The sequence below is a fragment of the Hyaena hyaena genome, unplaced genomic scaffold (assembly GCF_003009895.1).
Source record: "Hyaena hyaena isolate Hyena2069 unplaced genomic scaffold, ASM300989v1 scaffold_818, whole genome shotgun sequence".
NCBI lineage: Eukaryota > Metazoa > Chordata > Mammalia > Carnivora > Hyaenidae > Hyaena > Hyaena hyaena.
In genome coordinates this window covers 495,544-519,588 of record NW_024081451.1, presented here as the reverse complement: position 1 = coordinate 519,588, position 24,045 = coordinate 495,544, and the positions used below count along the sequence as shown (strand labels likewise).

The following is a 24,045-nucleotide window of genomic DNA, read 5'->3' as shown; positions in this document are numbered from 1 at the left end:
AATGCCTTGAAGCAGCAAGCAAGTTACTAAGTCTGTCCTAGGCTTTCTCCCCAACGAACTTAATTCTCAAAAAGCCTTTCACTGCTTTTCTCATAGGGACTGCACGCTGAGATGATCTCTCTGCGAGCCTTCCTTTAATTTCCGATTTCTTTCTTTTCCTCTTGTTGTCAGACCTAAGGCTCCTTTTCCTCATACAGTATTTGTTCAGGGACGAATCACAGAGGAGGTAGCGAGGCAGAAAAAAGTTTTGCGGTTTAGGAAACTTAGGCCTTTGTTGTGTCATTTCCCTTGCCCCTCCACGCCCCCAACCACGTGACCAGGAAAGGCCGGAATTTTGTGAATGGAGCCGAAAGGTGGCTGCCGGGGCGGGAGAAGCTCCGCCCCTTCCCTGAAGCGGCCAATCTCCTAGCGGAGCGCTGCGGGGTCAGCAATAAACAACAATGGGCTGGGAACAGGCGAGACGTTATTGGCTGCGGCGAGAACCTCGCGGGGGCCTACCCCGAGGCCCCGCCCCTTCCCGGTTACCCTGGATACCGTCCGGCTCTGGCCGCTGAGGTCTTTGGAAACTGTTGCTCACATTACAGAGGCTGGGTTATCCCGGGAATGCTGGGCGGCGGGACACCCTTGCTATTGGCTCCCTGCCTGATTGCACCCTCAGATTGCACTCCAGAGCCTCTCTCCGGCTTGGAGAACCCGACTGTGCCCGGAACCCCTCTCTGGCCGCGGTGAACGTGGAGTTCCCGCTCAAAATGCTTGTAGGTGCGCGCGTTTGCAACCGCTACTCTGATTTACTAGTTTCAGGGAATGCACCGTGGGTGTCCTTGCTGTCTACAGTGAATGGGTGTTTCCCCAGTAACACTTTTTCTGTTGTTTATTTAAAAAAAATTTTTTTTGACGTAGGTATTTACCCTCCTATTTCCTCCCATGAGTCCAGAAATGAATCTTTTGTGCTCATACTCTCATTTTAACGCTTCTCCATAACGTTCCATTTAAGGGACGAAACTTTCTAGAAATTGAGAGCTGCAGCACGTTTCCCTACGGGCGGAACAGCTGCCGGAAACGTCCTTCGGTCTGGTCGCCATCAGTATCACAAGTGAATTTCAACACAGTGCACCAAGTCCCTGGTCCCGTCCCCACGGCCTCCCATCCACGGTTGGGCCGAGCCTGCTTTCTAAGCGACTTTTTACATCTCCAAGCCCCCATAGGCGCGGCAGAGCGAGTGGTTTGGGTCGCAGCCCTCACTTGTTAACGTCCCGATCATTGTCCTTGAAACCCGAGCCCCATCACCGCTCGCCCCCAACTCCTGGCTTGGGCTGTTTAGAAGCTGGAGAGGAAGTGAAAGCGTCAAGTACAGTAAGTGACACCCTCCGCCTCCCTGTATACATAACAAAAGCTCAGGAAACGTTCGAGTCCCTAGGATATCCGAGCCACCCCGTTCCCTCCCCGCTCCTCCCCACCTCCCTAGTGGACTGGAAGTACCTTGTCCCAGTGCACTCGTGGGACACATTTGTTTTTTATACTTTTCTTCACCTAGCTTGCTCTGTGGTCCTAATTCTCCTTCCCAGTAGACCCCCTCCTGACAGGCAGTTCCTCGGCTGCCAGGTGCTTTGACTCATAGATTCTTTATTTTACTGTCTCATGAACGATACTATCTTGTTTTACTTGAGGGATGGCTGCTAAAGAGAAATGTTTTTGATAAATCATTATGGTGGTGCTGGATGTTGAAACACGGGAAAGGAATTTGGGCCAAAAGCTTAGTGGGAACGAAGCTACAGAGCGAGGTGGGCTCCTTATCAGGTTAAAAGTACGGGGGGCTGGAGATCTAGAGGAAGGTGGTTCGTAGGAATAAGGAGGCAAGGGGTTGGTGGATCGCACTTCAGAGTCTATACCCGAACCGAACAAAAGTGCTCTAGGGAATCAGCCCTGTAGTGGACCAGACACACCAGTAAGGAGAACTAGCGACACATGGCTTCAGTGTCCCGGGCGCCTTAACAATAAGCAGCGGGTTAGAAAGGCAGCTGATTTCCTCCTGGGCGTTTGCAGGCTGTGGACCCAGCGCCAGCCCGCAGCACATCCGTGTAGGCAGAGGGGCGCGAGGGATCCAGGAGAAGGGGCAGCGAGCCGCCTGATTGACAGCTCGAAATCTGATCTTGTGAAAGAGACGCGGAGCCAATGGGAGGCAGCGATCCATCAGTTTGGATTGGAGGCCCCTGGAGGAGAAGTAGAGGAAAAACCACCGAATTGAGCTCTGTCAGAGGCGCTTTCGGCTTCCAAGGGGGAAGTGCTGGGCAATAATTAATGTTTTTATTAAATTTGGAGGGAATTTTTGCAGCCGTTCGCCTAGCGTGGCCTTCAGGTGGGTCTTTCCAACAACTTTTTATGTCTCTCCAGATAATTGCATGGTTGTGGGTTGCAAAAACTATCCTTATGAAAGAGGTGTCTCCGTCTCTTTAGTCCCGTTAGGTGCAAAGCAAGTCTCGTTGATCGCCATTGCTAGTTTTGCACACGTTTGCGAATCAGAGCTGCCCGGGGTACACCGACCGCGCAGGGAAACATCGAGAGTGTAAATAAATACATCGCCTCTTGTTCGGATTTTTGCTACTGCCGAAAATATGTAAATTGTGAACTCTCTTGGCTCTCTTTGGATCCAGGTGAAGGAGGCTGTGTAGGGAGGGTTATTTTTGTGAATGGGACTCTCGGAGGGTAATTAGCTATGCAAATTCAAGAGCTTCATTCATGATTTTTTTTTTTTTTTTTTTTTTTTTTTTTGCCTAAAAGCCATCTTGTTCCCCTCTAGGTTGATAGAAGTCCAGATCCCGAGGAAATCTCCAGCTAAATGCTCAAAATATAAAACACTGAGCTGAGCTTTGCGAAGAGCAGCAGAATGGATGGATTTTATGACCAGCAAGTGCCTTACATGGTCACCAATGTGAGTGATCAGTTCGAAAGTTGCTGTTTATAAACTTGACTCCAACGGAGGGGAGGGGGGGGAGGAGAGAGAGAATGAGAAGGGAGGGGGTAAGGGGGTTGGGATTGCAGATACTTTATCTGCTTTGTTGCCACTGTAGGGCGACTCTGCTTCTAGAAGCCCAGTCTTCAAAATGAGCTTACCTTTCAGTGATTTGGATAAGGCATAGTTTTGTTTTTAAGACCCCCCCCCTTTTTTTTCTGTTTAAAGTGCCCAAGATGAGTGGAAGAGGAGACGGAGGGCAGCAGCAGCTGCACTCAAAGTTTTTGGCTGGGTTTGTCTGCCACATTGAAAAGAATGAAGTTGAGACTAATGCTGACACTTTTTGTTTACATGGGGTGTTTTTCTTTCTTTTTTTTTTCTCGTCTCATTTTTTTCCTCATATTTTTCATTTCACCACTCTGTGTTTTTTGTTTTGGGGGGTATCAGAGAGAATAAAACTCATTGTATTATAGTCTAGCTTTGATCTAGCTGAAAACGACTTTAAGTGTGACCGCTTAATGTTGTTTTGATGCCGAGATGCCATGAACACAGGACTGATAAGTCGTAGTGTGTTCCGCTTCGCTGGGAACAACTCTCCCTGGTTGTTGAATTCTCAGCTTTCACTGTCAGATGAATGCAGAAAATGAAGATTAGATTGAATTCTATGGACTTTTATTTTTCTATGTAGAGGACCTAGTAGACTTACGTATGCATGTGTTTTTGTGTGTGTGACATCTGAGGTTTACATATTTTTTTAAAGAATTTTTTTCTTTCCCTTTGTAGAATCAGCGTGGGAGAAATTGTAACGAGAAACCAACAAATGTCAGGAAAAGAAAATTCATTAACAGAGATCTGGCTCATGATTCAGAAGGTGAGGTTTGATTTTGAGCTGAATCCCCCCCTTACCTATACTCGCCACCCTCATAAAGAAGGGGAACCCTTCAGTCTTAGCTTAAAAATAATACTCTTTCAAATTACCGCATTTAACTGAGACCTTTACTTGGAGCAATTACCATAATGTGACAGTTTGCATTGGAGGGCATTTTATGGCCCTGTCACAAACTAATGAAAGAAGGAAATGAAAACTTAACAGTGGCATCCTTCTTTTAATCATTCTTTTGTGTTTAAATACTTATCCATATGGTATATAACTAATCCCATACACTAAGGTAACAATTTTAAAATATCCAACACAGTGGGACAGAAGCAGCAATGTATACTACTTAATTTCTCCTTTTTACTTTATTAGAAGTAAAACATATAAATGATTGTTTGAGGTCCTATTCCCCTTACACTGAAACCATATACCATTATAAAACTTTTCATGGATGATTTCGATGACTACGTGGTGAGGTCTTAGTATCCTGTTTATAGGCCTTCAAGAATTCATCAAATCATAATTAAGGCCTAATTAATAATTATAGTAACTATTTGAAAAATTAGATTATAGATTTTTTTTTTTTTAAATGCACTATTGGTTAGAAGGTCAATATATTATAAACTATTCCGGCCATATGGGAGCATTCATAATGAACTTAATCTACTTAGATTTAATTACCAAAGTTCGGTTTGCCATTTTGATTAGGTATATTGAATTCTGAAACTTAACTCAAATCTTCATCCATATTGGACACCCTTCTCCCTCCCACTCTGACAGAATACACAGTTTTGGACTTGATAATAAACAGGTGCCAGGGAATTACCTCACTGACTTTGTAGAACCTATTGATGTAGACATTTTCCTCTAAAATATTGTATTTAAAAGTTGTCCCTTTTAGTTTTGAGGCACTGAACCTCAAAACATACAGTGCTTTAAAAATTATGCCATGTTCTGTTAAATCTTTTATATAAGATCCAGGAGAGAGAAAAAAAATGATTTGCAGCCTTTCTAATCTTTCCCCTTCAAGAGTTGACTCTATTTAAGAAAGGTTTACGTGGATAGACACGCCTTCACCTCAGCCTTTTTGTGAATCCTAGTGTATGTGTGTTTGGTGTCCCTGATCGTATTTATTAAGTTTTAGGTTCAAAGGAGGGAAATCCTGCCTTTATTATTTCTTTCACTAAAAGAATTTTTTAAAGAAGCATTGCTTACTAGCAATTACAATGGCAGGGTTATTGAGCTATTTAAGTCATGATTCCTATTTTCTTTTTATATTGACTCCCCTCCCTAAATTAAATTGATATTTAATACCAATTACATGACAAACATTTCTATTTAATGGAGCCTAAAGGTTTTCAAATTTTTTGTTTATGTCTTTGACTTGTTTTTTAGAACTCTTTCAAGATCTAAGTCAATTACAGGAAACATGGCTTGCAGAAGGTAAGGCAAAAAAATTGCTTTAAAAGGAGGGCAAAAGCAACTCTAGAAGGGGGAAAAAAAGTCCTGAACTTGCTGTCTTAATGTTCAACCCAATTAATTGAGCTCTAAAAGAGCCACCTCATGTGTCATGCATACATTAGAGTCTCTGATGAGTTTGTCTTTGGGGACTCTGGGGCTGCACTACCCAGTGTCATCACAAATTACCAGGAGAAATTGCTTCCAGCTCACAATCACATCTGCTTTTGGCAAGAACTAATGCACCAAGACTTCAAGTTCTAAGCCTCTGTTCAGATTTTAATTGCAATTGATCAGGTTTATATTATTGTACCTCGAGAGACCTCCTAGAGCCAGAACCCGGCTTGCTGTTTCTTTTAGAGCAGCGCATATCATTATTTGGTGTTCTGGTGGAGGACTTTTCTGATGGCAGAAATTAGTTTCTCTGGGTTCATCAGGACGGGATGCTTCAAGATTTAAGTGCAAGTGTCTTCTTTCCACCTTGTTCACAACACAGAACGTTAGGTGTGTATGCAATACTTAGGAAATCTATGGCTTTAAAAGAAATCTTTGGGGGATTTAAGGATTGAAAAAATGTTTTCTATTTGTTACTATGATGTGATAGTTGTTGAAACTGGTTTTTGCTTTTATGTCACTTTCATTAGGATTCATTTAAGACAGCAAGGTGACATCTAAAGGCAGTACTTTTATTTTTAGTTACTTTCTAGTAAAATTTTGTGCTGCAACCTATTGTATCTTTTATTGGGTACAACTTTATTTTACAGGAACAATGAGATAATGCTTCAATAAGGTTTAATACAACTTGAGAAATGCCTAATGTTGAGGGACTTTTGTTAGTGTCCATAATTTAAAATTTTTCTTTTGGATTTGTCATCATAATAAATGTGAAATATTAATTTTATCCTATGATATGTTTTATGGGGAACAAAAAGAAAATTATACATATTTAAGCACTGAGTTTAATTTGTATTTCTGTCTGTTATATGGATATGCAGTTTTCAGAACAGATTTTTAAGATTGTTGGAAGATGAGAGAGGGTCTCTTTAAATGGAACTCAAGTGTTGCTCTTGCTACTTTGAGGCTGGCTGCAGTGTTTTACCGGGGTCTTGCTTGCTGTTCATCAAGTTGCTGTTAGCATGTAAAATAAGTTTCTTTGTTTTGCTGATATTCTTGTTCTCTTAAAAGCTTTTGCAATCTTTATAAATCTTTTAAGTTAAATAGCTTTCCTAGTAGCCCTTTGAAAGGGTGATTGAATTTGCATGTTCATAAAAGGTGAGTATTAATTAAAGTTTTAGTTACATTTAAAGGTCATTTTGCTTGTCTCTGTAAATGAAACTTATTGCAATAGATTACTTAGTATTGCAACATGAACCATGCATTAAAACTTAACTTTTTCCGAAAAATTTGCACAGAGGTCCTTGTATTAACCTTGATCTGTTAGTTTTGCAAAGTTCAAGGTTGTGAGAACATTACGTTTAGGAGGACATTTGTTTCCTTGTCTAAAATAATTGGAAATATCTAGTTTAATTGTTCTCGAAGGTTTGTTGGTTCTTAGATGTTTAAGTCTCATTGATTCCAAGGCGGTACACTTGCTGGCAGATTTTGAATGTGCATAGCAACTCTCTTTCTAGAATTTTAAAATATGGATTCTGTGACAGACTCTTGCCATTTTATAATCAGTTTTACTACAATCTCTTACTTTTGTTTTGTTTATTTGTTGCTCGGGTAAGTGATTTGAATAACTTATCCAAGTTAATCTTTTTTAAAACACTGCACTGCATATATTCTTACCCATGATTATTAACGTACCTATAAATCAGATCTGAAAGATTTAGCTTTATGTAAAACAAACCTGGAAAATGATGTATTTGGAGGAACATGGACTTGTACTTAGAAAATAATTCATAAGCTTAAATAAGTTAAGGAATTAATCCTCAGGGTGTTTTAGTGAATACCCAGGTGAGCGACTGTTTACAAACTATGGATATGATTGCATTTTAGAATAATGCAAACAGTTTTCAAAATAGTTTACCTTAATTTATTCTATCATGATAGAAACAGTGCTGTTAATATGAATTTTTAAATCTTACTAATGGAGACTTCTTTTTTTACTACTTGTTAATAGACTGCACATTTATTTGTATTTTTAGCAATTCTGTTTAATAATAATATTTGCTTTAACATTTTAACTTGACTTATCCCACATCTTGAACTAAGAAGAGATCTTAAAATTACAGTCGGTTATTTGTAGCTAGATTTGTCTATTTATGTCCCTCTGGACATCCACAAATTAAAACATTACCAAATTGGCAGACTTTGAAATGTTTCTATATTTCTTTTCATAATGCTTGGTAGCCAAAAACGTGACCAAGGGATTTTAAGGCATCTTGACCCTTTTAAAAAAGATCATGGGCAGTTAACCAAGTTCCTCTCAAGAGTTAGAAACCCACTGGGAAGTTAAACAGGTCTAAAAATCTTATTAGATATAAGAGTCAAGTAGTGTTGTATGAAAATCATGTTTTTAAAAAGTTATCAAAGCCCTTAAATACTTGGGAAATGATAGATCCTAGAGTGTTTAATTTGTTTTTTTTTTCCTGTAAGAATTTTTATAAATTAGATTCAAAGTGCAACATGGGGATTAGTCATAGGTAAAATATTATGGATTATGAAATGTGTTTTATGTCTAAGGACAAATTGGGATAGATAAGGGAGGACTATTTGAGGGTGAAGGTTGGAGCCAGTATTTTCAATTTACTAAAGTCCTCTAATTTAGGGGAAAGAATGGGAATATATTTTAAATTTTAGGCAGGGATCAAAAATATGTGAAGAATATAACTTTATATTAGAATCACTTTTAAGTACTAACACTGCAATTTAAATGCTGTTAACAGGTATACCACAATTTAATATATTCACATTTCATTCTGAAGAAAATTGGAAAGATATTTTCAGTGACCAGAGTAGCACTTCAAAAAATAATGTGTCAATGTTAAGTTTTGCCATGGTTGCTTTATATTATAATTTTACTATGTACAATTCTTTATTGATTCTTTGTCTTTTGAATTAGATTGCTACTGACAGAAAGGCAATTTCAGTTATTTGATCTCATGGAATAATGAGTTCATATATCAATCCTATCAACATCATGGTAACGTCTTACTCTGAACAACCTGTTTTAAGTGGTGCTTTAGTGATAGTGTCCTAGAAATTCACAGTTAAAATGGCCCCGTTTGTGTGTTAGGAAGATAAATAGAGGGATATAAAATTGAGTTTAAAAAGGATTGCATTCTTCCAAAGTTGCTTACTAGAGCTTACCTACTATAACATAACTTAAAGGGAAACCATAAATTTCCTATGTTTCTACATAAATTTCCTACGTATCTACATAAATTTCCTATGTAAATACATAGCAACTTTTGAACTTCGTTTTTGGTATGGGTCTAGCCATTCTAGAGGTTCCCTTTCATCAGTAATATTAAGGACAAAAGTCAACAGTGATTCGCTAACACAGGGTAGATGTTTTTCAATGGTGTTACAGTAAGTCAAGTTTTCTGGTGCCCCCACACTTAAATCTAAGTTTTCTCTTCAAGAACAGGCTTTCTATACCAAAGGTTATTGCTTCCTGCAGATAAGGCTTTTTTTTTTTCCTCTTGTCTTGTGTGACCTTCAAATAATACGTTGACTTAACAGTAGAGATGTCTGCCTTTACTTCAGTGGCTGATACTAAATGTACATTCAAAATAGTTTCACATGAAGCCCCTTTAAATAATAGATGCTGTTGTTACTCGCTATACATAATGCCATCTACAATGTACAGTGGTCCTAATATACTCATTTTTATTTTTCAAAAATTATAACTGTTTCTTGTTGAAACGGAACATAAATTGGATATGTGCACATTAATGTATTGCTTTTTCTTTTAAATGTGATCCAGTAAAAACTAAAGATTTTAAAAACTACATTATGTTGTGTGGTTTTTGTAAAAAAGGAAATGAGAATAAAGCATTAAATTACAGAAGTCCATCCTATTTCTTAATATTGAGCAAGAATCGTTTCTTGTGCAGGGGGAGGGAGTGCTACCCCTCTTTTTGTTGTACCAGGATATACTCTAAAACATGAGAGCAAGGCTTCTCTTTTGGACTTGATTAAAAGATAGCAGGTAGAGTAAATACTATATTTCTAAATGTTTATTGGAATTCTCTAAGTGCCTTTTTATCTAGGGTCTACTTGCAATGCTCCCCCCCCCCTAAAAAAAACCCCCAAAAACCCAAACTTTGTTTAGATAGAACTTGGATTTGGTCTAGTTTAGATACAGTTTTTCCAGAAGGTCCTAATAAGTGTTAATGAAATACTGCTTTTCTGGTTCAGTTACAAGAAATGTGTCATTTTTTGAATTTCACAATATAACTATTCCCTTTGACCTGTGTACAAGCTGGTAATTAAAATGGTAATAATAATAAAGTCAGAGCTCCGTAGTATTAGAGAAAATAGAAGACGGCTCTTAAGACTTGCTCAAGTTTTTACGTCACTGTAGGTCAGTTTAGTGTTAGGAATTCAAGCTGCTTTGAGACTAAAGACAACTAAAACTTATGGTTTGCTTTCTTTTAGAGCATCAAGTATTAAAGATGTCTTTGTCATGCAGAAACAGCTCTCTCTCTTTTTTTGTCTCTTTAAATATGTTTATACTACCGTATTAATTAATGCTTATACATTGGTACAATCTTTTTAGTTTTAAAAGCGGATGTGGTGTAAAACCAGGCTTAGTGGCTTCATGATTATTTTGTTCCGTGGCCTGAAGCTTCATTTTAGGATTACACAGAATACCACTGTGCAAAGGTTGATTTTCTTGTTTTACCTTTATTTAAAATAAAATTTAAGTTTATTCAGAGCAACTCATTTCTAATTCTTTGATTCAAAGTGAAATGCTACAAAGTTCAGCAATAATCTATTCTAATTTCAGGATAAAGAAAATTTGAATAATAGGCAAGAAAAACAAGGCATTTCTTTAATGATTTTTTTCCATCCTTTCTTCCTCTGTCCCTGTCTCCACTCTCTTAGTTCCTTCCCTCCTTTCTTTCATCCTTCCCTTTCTCCTTTTTTCCTAGCTTTAGACATTTAGATTTTTGTGACAAGTTACCCAATAAAGCGGGATGCATTAAATCAGTCTGTCTGTCTGTCTATCTATCATCTATCTGTCTGTAGATCTCTAGATCTCTAGATAGATTTAATTTTGTAAACTTGTCATTTACTTAAATGTATACCTTAATGAATCCGAGCCGTATTTGAGATAGAGCAATAAGATGGATGTGTTTATTGCAAGTTCAAGTTGACTCGCTTTAGCTCTCTGGAAGGGTGTGACATGAAAAGATTGCGGTTGGGCCACATGGCTCATGCTGGACTAGGTTTTTGTGAATGGAGGCAGAACTCCAGTTTTGCCTGCTTGTCTGGAGGAATTGCTGAGGAGATCAGCTGTCTCATTCACAGGCAGAAAGAATGACTCATACATCTTCCGCCTTGTTTGGCTCCAGGTCATTGTTACAGTGGATAGAACTGGTTTTAATTAAATATTAACCCCTTTTATACTTGACATTTGTTCCATTTGTAATTTTCCCACTTTTTTCCCTAGCTTTAAAAGAAAACCTCACGGACACCTAGTGTGTAAGAAACAGGTTGCCTGCAGCCAACCTTGGAAAATATTTAAACCCTCCCCTTTTCTTAAGTAATTATTATTTCATCTGAAAGTTCAAAATAAGCATGCAGTAAAGGGACTCTATTTAAAAACTGCCCCTGTCTCCAGAAGTGTTGGTTAAGAAAGCATGTTGAAACTAAATATGAGGGTTTGTGATTCTGTGACATCTAGATCATGATTAATACTTTTGTGAGTTTGTTTCTCATACTCTCTATTGCTACGCAGTAAACGGAGAGAGAGAGAGAAACAACAACTTTGGATAATAATCTAGGTGAAGCAAATAGCTGAGAGTGCAGATTCTACCCTGTTAAAGCTCAAGTCCTGAGACTTGATGGCAACTTGTCTATTAATGTGCAATGAATTGATAGAGCCGCTCCAGCTTTTACCAATAAAATCCACATGCTTAATCTTCTTGAAAGCCTTTTATTGGTCTTTTGGTATATACTTTTCCCCCTTGTCTTTTCTTACTCTTCCCCTTCCTCTTTAATTACACGGTGTGGGGAAACATTTTCATTCCCCAAAGGTGATTATTCCAAGCATAGTTTATAATAGATAGCAGTGAAAATAGTATTGTTTAAAAAGTTGGCCTTTATTGTTAATTTTCCACTTTGGAGTTGGTATGGCTTGCCACAAATTTTCAGGCAGCTGTAGTTTGCTACTTCACAGTATTCCTGTGAATTGAGGAAAAAAGGAAACGCATGATACGAGTGTGGCAATACTTTGTCATATTTTCCTTGCCCAGATCCAACGTGTGTTTTTCGTTAACTGCTTTCCTTTTACTCGAACTTGAAATTAGAAGTATACTTAAGCCTTTGTCTATTTAAGTAGCATGCTGCTTCATTTGGTCTATTCAGTTTCTTAAGATTAGCTTCTGTGAAAATGTGAGTCATATGTTTTTTGTTAAAATTCTGTAATATGTTCAGGCATAAGTGTGAAGTATTTATGCAGTATGTTAGAGAGAACAGAAATAGCAGTTCTTAAAGCAATTCTTATTCTTCTTACAAATTGTTATGCACCTATTTTCTATGTATTTGTGAAGTATAACTTCCAGCTTGTTCTAAAATTTTGCTTTTTTTCCTCTCCAACATATTACAACACGTACCACGTATCCATCAGCGATTTTTATGTCCCTCTTGCCGTGATATATATCACAGAGTTACAATTTTGTCTTATGATAGGAAAAAATAATGTCTAGACTTTAGGACACTCATACCAGCATATTCAGTTACAAATATGTTTTTGTTACTCACCAGCCATTTTTAACTATTCCTGTAAAGGGATATTACATTTTTATTAAATTCTTGTAAATCTTGGCTTTTAAAAAGCATAGTAATTGCTGTGACTGATAATTTTGCATCTCAATAGTTATGTCTGTTTAGCTGTTAATTTAGAAGGAAAACCAAAACATGTGGCTGTGATGGAAAAACGTGTAGGATTTGGTTCTGTCTACATGCTGTTATTTATTAAATAGATATTGAAAACATTTTTGTATTTTTTTTTTTTGGTGTGAAGGCTCCACTTATACTGCTCTCTGAGAAAAATGTAGCTTATTGTAATGTCAAAAATGTTTACAGTTAGAGAATACTAATGTACCAGTTGTAGCTGTTTTTTTTTTTTTTTAATCCCTTTCCAGTATAATTCATGAGAGGTGAAGTTGTGTAACATGCATTGTAATGTTGGGAGGGAGGAGTTGTGTGTGTGTGTGTGTGTGTGAATTCAAAGAAGTGGGTGGGAGGTGAAAGTTTGGCAAAAGTAAATCACATGTAGAATTCCGTGTAATTGTGACAGAAAACCTGTGTTATCACTTTTACACTGAGAAAAAAAGTACAGTTCAGATGGGTTAAATAATGTACGTAGTTTGCATAGACTGGAAGTTATAAAACTATGATTTGAAGTTCGCGTGACTTTAGTTACCCATGGTAGCAAACATTACTGGAATATGAAGGGGAAAAAACATCTCTTCTATTATAGGTTGATCAGTTATAACTTGGAGAAAAGTTCTTCATTTTTGGTGACAGAGGATAGAATTAGTCTTTAATAAGCTGATACATTGGTTAACAGAGAATGTTGGGAAATAATGTTACATTGTATATATTTTAATACTTGGCAAGATTATCAGTGGTTCTGCTTTTGATAACATGATATAAATTTTATTGAGCTGGATATTTCCTTTTTTAAAATGTGGTTAAATAAGCCAATATAAAAGAATACTTAATCCTCTTTATGTTGTGTTTCTTTTTTATATAAAATTTTAATATAGAATTTGTTTTTATAGGGAATTTTTCTTAACTTATTCAACCATCAACACAAAACCTTTTCAGCAGAGAGTGATTCTGTTCATAAACATTCCCCATTCAGAGTAGGCTCTTTTTAAAAAATTAATTGGCATTTATTTTCATATAAATTGACTGGATAAAATGTTTCAACATTAGATAATACTAGTAGGGTAACACTAATACTCACATCAGGGCTAAAATTAAATAGGATAATTCCTATTTTTACCAAATTAAAAGTAACTAACTTCCCTTTTATGTAGTGTGTTTGTGAGTATGTATATTTGTGTGTGTGCATAAAAACTTGTTTAGTTATATCCTGTCAATTTGGAATAGGTTTTTTTGATGTCTAAATCAACCATGATGAAAATATTTTGGAAGTGAAAAAGTGTACTTGTGTTTTGATTGCTGCTGAATGCATTAAGTCCTTGCTATTCAGTATTTTTTCCCTTTACTAAAAATAGGGAAGGTATTTGACATGAGGATTGATGAACTAGTGATATTTGTTTCATTAGTGTTATATAGTTGCCTGGAAAATAATTTGCATGAAAAGATTGAGTTTATTTTTATTATTTATACTTCACTGTTATGTAATCACTAAAATACAATATTTTCTTATATATGACCAAAATCAAAGACAATGCTTTGTTTAAAAAAAAAAGTCTTCTGTAGTATATTTTGGCCAAATTTACATTGAACATTTTTAATTACAGCAGTCTGATTTGCAATAGACCGAATATACCAAAAGCAGGCATTTCTGAAAATGCAGAGGAATGTGTGTAAGTGCATATCGTTTGGAAGAACTGTGTAGTTAATTTAGATGGGCTGCTGACGCACTGGCTGTGGGGAATTGAAATACTTCTTACTTCATTCTGGCAAAGAAGCACTGCAGCTAATAGAAATCCTGTAGCTTCTTCTATTTTGTATGTCTCTCTTTTTTTCCATCTGGCAGGTGATAGTCAAAGGGACCACAACTGCCTCAATTATATTTCTGACATAAATGTTTTCTAGCTGACATCAATGGTTGCTTCTATTTTCCCTCCCAAGTACGGCAGTCAATACCATTTTAAATAGGAGCTCATTGGCAAATAATCATAGGTTTGATCGGAGCCGAAAAAGATCTTACTTGAAAGATCTTACTTGACATTCCTTATGCCTTGGCAGTTTCTCTCTTAATTTTTTTTTTAATTTCTTTTTTTCTTCAGCTCAGGTACCTGACAATGATGAGCAGTTTGTGCCAGACTATCAGGCTGAAAGTTGTAAGTATAGTATGACTCATCTCTTGAATTTTTCTGTCTTTCTTGTTTCCTTCTCTCATTCTTTCTCTCTGGTTGGTTTCTACTTCCCGTGTCTGTTCTTGCATTATGTCGGTACCTTTCTAGCTTACAGTCATGAGGTGATTATATTTGTCAAGTTGTGACATCAGCTGGGTCCCTGTATGATCTGAGCAGAGCTCCAAAGTGTAGCTAAGGAAAACTGTTTTGATTAAAAGATGGTCCTAATCTATGTATTTGGTTAATATCTTTGGAGAAGAAATAGGGTACGATCCATGAACGTGCAAGTGTTTATTTACTTCCAGTTTTTTTGTTACGTTCCTAAATGCTGGTGGGAGAAAGTCAGTCGTTAATTAACATCCATGTGAGATTATATACTGAATAACTTATACAAATTTGTTGGCTTATATTATATTACACTCATGAACGTTCACCTGCTTTCATTTAATTTTTACCTTCGTTTTCTGCTTCCTGGTTACAGTAACACAAATGGAAGTAGCCCTTGGCTTTTCTTAGGGTCCCTTCCGGTTTTTTCTTTCCCTGAGCCTTGCTCTAGGGCCTGTCAGAGAATATGTAAGTTGTGATTCATGGGATGCTCTCCTCCCAGGAATCCCCGAGTGAGCATTATGCTTGTACAAACATGGCTGCCTCGGGGGTTCCTTCTCATATTTACGCTTTGCCATCCTACCAGCTAACGGCGCCTGTTGACCTGAGGTGTAACTAGTAAAGAAAGGAGTATAAATGGCGTCTTGATTATGAGACTGATCTAATAGGTTTTCATTCGTTAGTACCACCTAAAGCTCTAACTTGTTTCACTTTTTTCCAGATCATTGGCAATTTCATATGGGGCAGTATCAATAGCAGCCAGAGATGTTTTTGACCTTACAATTTATCAAACCCATATTCTCACACCAATATCACACATCTCATATAGATACCTCTGTGACTTTGAGAAATAGATGTCTGTAAGCCAAGTTTTCTCCTTTTGTGTTTGGTATTTTAAATTGCCAGGTGTCAAGAGTTGTGAGACGTTATATCTAGAATTTGTCCTGTGTTTTAGTTCAGCTGCATTAAAATTTTTTTTTGGTTTAATTGTGGTAAAATATGCATAACAGAAAATTTACCATTTTAGCTATATTTTAAGTGTGCAGTTCAGTGGCACTCCTGTTGTTATGCAAACATGGACACTGGCCACCCCCAGAACTTCCTCATCATCTCACACTGAAACCCTATGCTCACTTATTGAAAACTAACTTCCCCACTGCCCCCAGCCCCTGGTAACTGCTCTTCTATCAGCTTGATTTTTGATCTGAGAATTTTGTGTGCTATTTAATGTCTGAATATAGTTATTAGAAGACGATTTCAAGAAACCTATTCACCAATGCTATAGAACTAATTAGAGACTCTTAGGAATTCCCAGAACAATGACAGATAAGGATGCTGGCTAGGCAAGGTCTTCCTTTCTTTGCAATGTGGGAAGGGAACGGTCACATTTCTAGCATTTCTCTTTCTGGACATTTGGGTTCTTTCTAAAAGCTAAACCCGTCATCTGAGTGGGAGAATTATTCTCATTGAGTCATTTTACATCTGAAGAAATTGGTAATGATTCCAATACTATACCAAATGCCACAGTAACATCACTACCAAAAAAAAATGTTCCTTTTCTTATTTGATGTCCTTTCAGTTTTTCAAATTCTTGACTCTTTCGTTTCCTTGAACTCTGTCTTCTCTTGGTTCACGGTGGGGTGACTTTTTCCTTTCCCTTTTTACTACTTTGGCAACTCCTTTTCACTCCACTCATCTTCCTGCTTGCCCTTCTGTTTCCCTAGGGTTCTTTCCACATGGCTTTGCTCTTATTTTAACTTGTGCCATCCCTGCAAGTTCCCGTAGAACTATCCATGATGATGGAAATAATCTGTATCTGAAACATTTGGTATTATAGCCACTAAACACATTGCTCACTGAGTGCATGAAACGTGGTTAATGGGACTGAAGACATGAATTTTTTGTTGTATTGTATCTTTATGACTCTAGATATAAGTTGACATGTTGTGGCTATTGGCTGCTGTAGTAGTCAGCCCAGTTTTGTGTAGTGGTGTCTCCTACATCATTATCTCTAGCCTGGGTGCCCCCTCTGCCCCCGTCTACTGGACATCTTCACCTGACCCACCACCTGATCCTTGATCCTTGTGCCAGGTCAGAAAAATGCAACATCTCCGGACTCAACCCTCAGCCCTTAGTGTGGCTTTGGCATAAAACGCAGTGACACTTGAGGTTCCAAAGATAATTCCCGCTCAGCCACACCAGTGTGGAAATTGTAATGACAGTTTTTCCTGGTCAGCATCTTTCTTCTGCTTCTGTTGCCTTTCCCAATTAATGACATCACCATCCGAGCTGAAAATCTTTACCTTCAATCCCTCCCTGTTCCTTCCTGTACACCTCCAATTGCTTACCTTATCAAGTTGTTGATTCTGCCTGTCACAAATCTCTTCTTTTTGTGGTCTCTACTCATCTCCATTTCACCCTCTGAGTTCACACCCACATTCTGCCTTGACTGATCTAGTGCATAAGCCTTTCACTTGGTGTTCTTGCCTTCAGTTTTCCCTCCTCCCAGGGCATTCTGTGCATGGCATAAACACATAGCTGTCTGACCTTGTTAATTTTCTTCTTAAACTTCCTTCAGAGCAAAGTCCTCCAGAACATTATTCTACCATCTGGACCTTGACTTGCTGTTTCAGTTTTAACTCTTGCCATCCCAGCACCTGGTTCCTCCCTATCTTCTGAGCTTGAGCCCTTCGAATTTTTTAGTTCTCTAAACCGCTGAAGCTGTTTTAGGTCTCTCTGTCTTTGTACATGTTGCTCATTTTGCTTTATGAACCTGTACTTTTGCTTTGTGGTGCTGGTAGGCCTCCTGCTCCGGACTCAGCTTAGACTTCATTGCGTTGACGTCTTTCCTGACTTGGTCTTGCCATCCATACCCTGCAGAGTGAGACTCTACAGTACCTTGTAACATTTGAGATAAGTGTCTTTCTTCAACAAGAAACTTTTGGAGGAGTAGGAGCATATCTGCCTCGCAAATATAGAAGCACAGAAGGTAAAATGGTTACCTTAAATATGATCAGCTACTTAGGACTTTTTTCCTTCTAAGTGTTTTCAAAGTCTTAATTCCCTTCTTAAGGTAGAAATACATGATCATGCCTTAAAACAATAGATGTAGTCTCATTTTGGAAAAACATGCTAAAACCATGATTGTTTAACCAAACGTGATCAGAATGGTGAAGTTCTATTTTTCTTTAGTAGTGAATAGTTACAATTTAACAAATAGGGCTCTGGAACTTGTGAATAAAACACCTAATTATGAAAGAAACCTCTAAACAAAGGTGAAAATAAATCTGAAATCGTCTAAATAAAAAGATGGAGATGTGCTTTATGTCACGTTTTTATTGACATAAAGGACTATTGTTCAGAAGATGGTGAACAGCTAATTTCAGTGTTCACTAAGAGCAGAACAAAGGGAAATAATTTAAAAAGAGAAATAGGGTATATGAATTCTAAGGATTTCTGGAGGGAGGAGGTTATCAAATATTGGAGCTGAAAGGTTAGATTGTCTGCTAAATACCCAGTACAAATGTTTGATTCTTCTCTGGAAATGCTTCCTGGAGCAGAGGCATCCTATCTCTAGTAGAAAGAAACCCCACCCACTCTGCATGGCTCATCTACAAATTCTCTGGGGCTCTTTTTTCCAAATGTAAATAACCAGATTTCCTTACATACCTCAATCACATAAAATGCTGCTCTTTTTACTGCTTTAGGCTTTTGGTAAGTGTAGGTTAGGAGAATGAACAGCCAAAGTCTGCTCACCACCGGATTACAGAACATACATTTGTCAATAAGGTGTCAATCTATGTAGAAAAGTAGAGAACAGAGCATTAAAAAATGGTGAAAAAATGAGATTAAACCATACACTTGGGGTTTCTCTAAAAAATATCCCCAAATGTTCTTTATTTTTATTTCTAAAATATGTCAGTTGGAAATCTAGAATATAAAGATCTATAGCTTGCTGTTAATCTTTTAAAGGGTGCTGACTTTTAAAGCACCTAAATAGACATTAAAAGCACATGAAAAAGTAAAAACAAAAAAAAAGAGTCAAACCAAACAACTCCCTACAAGTCCATCCTAGGAAGTGAATAGAGACTAAAAGAAAAGATTACTTGCTTCTAACAAATTGTTTATGACTTAGAAACAAATCTTTTCAGAACTTAGACACTATTGAAAAAAGCAGAGGAAGTAGAATTCTGTCTTTTCAGAAAAGAGAATTTAAAGAATATTTAGAAGGTAAAGTAGCCTTATCTTTCCAAATTAGATGCGAATCTGTATGTAAACTGAATTTTTATAGATTATGTGTTTTAAATTTAATACATTAATCATCTTATATTTTAAACCACATACTTTGCATTTTAGGTTCAGCGTGCTTGAAATCTACTGCCACTCATTTTTTTCATTACAGTAATATCTTACAATTTTTCTAACTAGTTTGCTTCCATTTGGTTATATTGGTTTCTTTCAGTGTTTTCTCTAAGTGATTCACATGATAAATGGTGTTTCCAATTACATTTTACCTCTTCCCAGAACATTCCCAGGGGTATAACCAGAGTTATGCAAAAATTCCCAGCGGGATAGATCTTTGTAAGGTACTGCTTTCTCTTATACTTAAGAAAGAATAGTGGAATGCAATTCGGTTAGAATAGCGTCATTAAAGGAATAGTAATAACCTTGACTCTGCTATGTTTGTGTATCACAAAGCAAATATTAAAACTTTGCAAGTATACTTCAATTGAAATTTGTAACACAGCACTGGTGACTCAACTGACAAGAATCAGGACAAACCGGTGTATGGGGTCTCAGCTGTTTAAAGCTTCTCTTACATGAGTGATACCTTGTTCAAATAAATAAAAGTCATAGCTACACTTAATTTTCTTACAAATTAAAAAATTGTTTTTAAATTAATATTTTGGTCCTTTTTGCAGTTACCATGGGGTGGGGGTGGGAGGGACCCTAACAGATTACTATTATAAATCTCTTTCTTAAGAAACTGAAGTCAGAAAAGTTTATGCAGACCCTGACTGAATAATTTCTTTTACATTAACACATCCTTACCCTGGATCAGGAAGTTCCATGCATAGTTTTTGTTTCTTATTTTTCTGCTTTTCTACTAAGCTACCTTCTTGTATTGTGTTCCTTTCTACACATATAGTGAGTACTTTATAAAAGTTTGCTATTTTTTAAATTTGCCTTTTATTACTAATTTTGAAACCTTTCTTGCCTGATTCAATTTTTTGGACATGACTGGCCGGGAAGACATTGTCTTTCATTCCTACAACTTCTTTTACCAGAAGGTGAGCATACGTTCAAAGAGGAATTCCATTTCTGGGATTTGAGAAACTAAGTTTGTTACTGTGCTTTGTTTTCTTTAAAAAAAATATTGAGTTATTTTTAAATATGCCACTATAGTCAAACTCACATCATCCATTTCTAGGATGAGTAGCCTCCTGCCTTCCTCATCTGGTAGTATTGCTTGAGACGTAAGCTATAGCTAGCACTTGAAGATTCTGTTTCCTTTGTGTATGGCTTTTGTTGTTTCACTTGTTTTGGGCTTTTTTACTTTTTTGTCTCTTTTATAGTTCATCAAAGCAGTATGTTCATAGAGTAAGGGGGAAACCCCCGCAAATAAGATAGTTTTTTTTTAATGCCTTTTCATTTGTTCCACATGCTTAATATCCTTGCACTGCAACTTCTTGATTTATCAGTTTTAGATTTTATCTCGCAGCCTATTCGGGAAGATAAGCATTTGAAATGTGTTTTAATTAATTTATTGAAAGTACTCAGATATATAATTCTACATGAGTCCTGACATCTTATTCATACTTGAGAACGAACAAGCATTGTTTAGAAAGCTTGTTCAAATGCAGCTTCATGTTCCCTATCTTATGAGAGCTTGACTTTCAGGTCTGGAATTGGGCCCCCAAATTTCTAATGAGCTGTTAGATAATTCTGATGTAGGCTTTCCATGCAACACAAGGTTAGACATTTTGCTTATGTTGCCATTTACTTATTTGTGCAACAACGGCAGCAGTATCAGTATTTTGCAATTAAGTTTAGGATGGGCTCTATTCATAAACATATACAATTCATTATGTGATAGATGTAGTTTCTGGAAAATTTTATATAAGTAATACCCTGTCTTTTGATATTTAAATACATCAGGAAATTAAAAATGAAGTCTACAGAAAAATGGTATTGTTAAAATAGCCCCTTAATTTTTATCTTCTTTGCTAGAATTATTTGTACTTTCCAGTTCCAAAGATGACTTTCTACTTCTTTTCTCTTACCTTTACCTTGAGAAAATCATGGCTCACTGTAGATCCCGGTCATAGTAGTAGAATCAGTTGTCATTTATAAGGGGTCTTCCCCTCACCAGAGAACCAAGCAATGGTGGTCCACCCTATACAGGTGCATCCACTAGGGATTCTCATCATCAGACTGTCTACTCTTCCATTGGTTGTGCACATCTGCCTTAATGCTTGTCACAGCTTAGTGTCCAGTGGTGACCTTGTCAACAAAACAAACAGTTTGTGATGCTAGATTATTTCACCAAGAACATATTTTTAAAATGAAAACAGAAACCCAGGGGGGAAAAGCTACATCTTACAAGAAACTTTGCTTTAGATAACCTCCTAGAACTCTATCCAGTCCATTAGAAGAAACAAACTCTAAATCATACACCTTGGGCATGTCAGGTAACCTTTGTTTACTTATGTGTAAAATGACAAGGAAATAAATAATCTCTCAAGCCCAGAACACATTATAATTATGGCACCTTTTCCCCATTCAAGGAAAAAAGAATGGATAGTGTCTAATATGGTGAATGCTTGCTAGTTATAAAATGGTAGACTTTAGAGAAACCACAGTTAATGGGGAAATGTAAGTAGAAATTACTGTAAGTAACTATACTTATAGCTAGAAATCTGCATCAGTTTTAATCAAGTCTGTTATGGTATGTTCTTTTCAAAATTTTTGGTTTTATCAACTCATTCTTCCTAAGGTTGATAGTTCAAAGAGAAAACCAGAAGACAAAGGAATACTAAACTCCCCACAAACCTGGGGTTTGTTGCTTTGTTATGGCTGAAAACTGAAATTAAATATTTCACTCCCAAATTTTTAGCCTTTTCTTTCCTATTTTATATATCCTCTTAAGTTTTGCCTTTAGTTTAACACATTATCCTAGAAATTGACTTCAGTAATAACGGTCAAAGGAAGTATGCCAATAAATCCTTTCCATTTACTCTGCCTATAATTAGTAACAGATTATTTTGAAGCAAGTGATCTGTGCCATCTTTGGTTAAATTTTACTTAATATTAAAGTAATATATCATTATGCAGTTACTGGACTTACTAGGCTAAAAGCCTAAACAACATTTGTTGGAAAGTTTACATAAGGAATGATAGTGGGAAATTATTTGCAGGACCAAATATTTATTTTTTTTTTTTTTACATTTATATATTTTTGAGAAACAGAGATAGAACACGAGCAGGGGAGGGGCAGAGAGAGAGGGAGACACAGAATACAAAGCGGGCTCCTGAGCTGTCAGCACATAGCCTGATGTGGGGCTCTAACTCATGAACCGTGAGATCATGACCTGAGCTGAAGTTGGACGCTTAACCGACTGAGCCACCCAGGCGCCCCAACAGAAGCAAATACTATATTGTTTGTTCTAGTATTTTTAATATATGTACATATGCTTATGTATAGTAATGAATTAAAAAAGCGAAGGAAACATTTATTAGTATTTGAAAATAAGGGCAAAGCAGTCATGAAAATAAGTACATTTCTGGGCCACTATTTCATAAGACATGTAAATTTTATGAAGTCAGATATAAAGAAGAAATAATCTGAGCTAAAGTAGTACATGTGGGCCTTTATGTCATAACTGTGTGTTTAGTGTGTTTATGGTTTTTATTCTTATTTTTTCCCCACTTTCTCCTTTTATAACATAAACATCTATGTAAGATACACAGTACTATTTGCTTCTTTTATTGAATTTTCTCCTCATGGTGGTTTGTGCTGTGTCTCAGTAAGTGAAAATGGTTGGTGTCATGTGGTTGAGTTTCTTCTTTTTGGTGGCAGAATTCGGGAATAAGCCAGTGGTGGTTGCTTTTTAAAACTCTAACGAATTACAACCCATTAAGCATTTCTTGCGCTTGACAGTAGCTGAGGATGATGTTAACTCAAGAACTCAGTTATTGACAGTGTATCAGAAATGGCTAGATTAAAATCCAGTTTCTACAATATCTAATTAAACGTTCAGGTAAAAAAAGTACCTTTGTGTAATGGTTTTACCTTCAGTCTATTATTTAAATCTAAAGGTGAGCAAAGAAGTTCGTTTTGCTGTAGACGCCATATTGTTAAACCAGTCAGGTTTGTTTCATAGTTACTCCTAGTTTTTGGTTTTACAATCATGTTAGGGGTGATTTTAGATCCTGTAGAAGAGGCTTGAATTATGATTGCTCCTTTATTTATGTCTTGCTATAGGGAAATCTTATATTCATTTTTCTGTTAGCAAAATTGGAATGGTTATATTCTTACAAGTGTGAGCCATATCCATTGGTTTCTTTGATTTGAAATAGAAATAATAAATCTTAATAGTATAACAATTAGTGTTTTCCTTAGGAGATTTTAGTTTCAATTATTTACTGACACAAATGTCCATAGTTGTAATGTTTTATTGAGGATGCTAAATAGATTTATATGTGTCATGTTTTGTCTAGGCACTGATGTTACAGTGGTGGACAGACATGAAAAACACCTCTGCTCTCATGGACCTTACATTCTAAACTGTATGTAACTGTTAAATAAGGTCATATTCATCCCATGTCAGGGGATTGAAATTGTATAGGGGTCAGTGTGAGTGCATAGTCATTGTGTTTTCAGATGATGGTCTACAAAAAGCACTCTTCTCAAAGGTATGGCCATTGGACTTGCCAGTAGATTATGTCATTGTCTATGTTTGCACCTCTTAGCCTTTGCCTAAATTCCTGTGATAATGACTAAGAAAATTATCTTATGTGTTTGAATGAGTCATATACTCTAGTGGCAATTATTATATATGCAGAATATTGACTTACCCTACTTTTTGAGATCATACTCATTAGTGAATCATTTCTTTCATGAACGTCATTTATTCTTTGCTTATCTTAGTGAGAATTAATGAATTCTGTGTGCTTATAAGTGCTTTATATATATCTCAATGTTAGTAATATTTAAGTTGGTTTGTAGAGGATGGATCATGTCATACACATCTTGGTATAATTCATATGTGGGTATTCAATGAATTGAAGGAATTGTTTCTTGGATATTTAGAATCTTAAAAAAATGCTTTAAACATATTTATGTACAGGTGGCTTAAGTCATTTGAAATCTAATGTAACTTATCTGCTTTTATTTTTCCATGTTTCATTTTTCTTAG

At 36.6% G+C, this 24,045-nt stretch overlaps 1 protein-coding gene across 3 annotated transcripts in view; it reads left to right on the top strand.

Moving 5' to 3' along the window:
• Positions 1-699: 699 nt before the first annotated feature.
• The window catches only part of ETV1 (ETS variant transcription factor 1), a 93,022-nt gene continuing 69,676 nt past the window's right edge, over positions 700-24,045 (top strand). The window contains exons 1-7 of one of the 3 annotated variants that reach the window (XM_039219422.1): positions 700-759; positions 1,197-1,353; positions 2,455-2,651; positions 2,798-2,929; positions 3,734-3,821; positions 5,223-5,270; positions 14,453-14,506. In XM_039219422.1, the coding sequence (XP_039075353.1) occupies positions 2,885-2,929; positions 3,734-3,821; positions 5,223-5,270; positions 14,453-14,506 (235 nt within the window). In that variant the 5' untranslated portion in view covers positions 700-759; positions 1,197-1,353; positions 2,455-2,651; positions 2,798-2,884. Of the gene's footprint in view, positions 760-1,196; positions 1,354-2,297; positions 2,357-2,454; positions 2,652-2,797; positions 2,930-3,733; positions 3,822-5,222; positions 5,271-14,452; positions 14,507-24,045 lie in introns of those variants that run through there. The other 2 variants (XM_039219423.1, XM_039219424.1) reach the window with 2 other exon arrangements.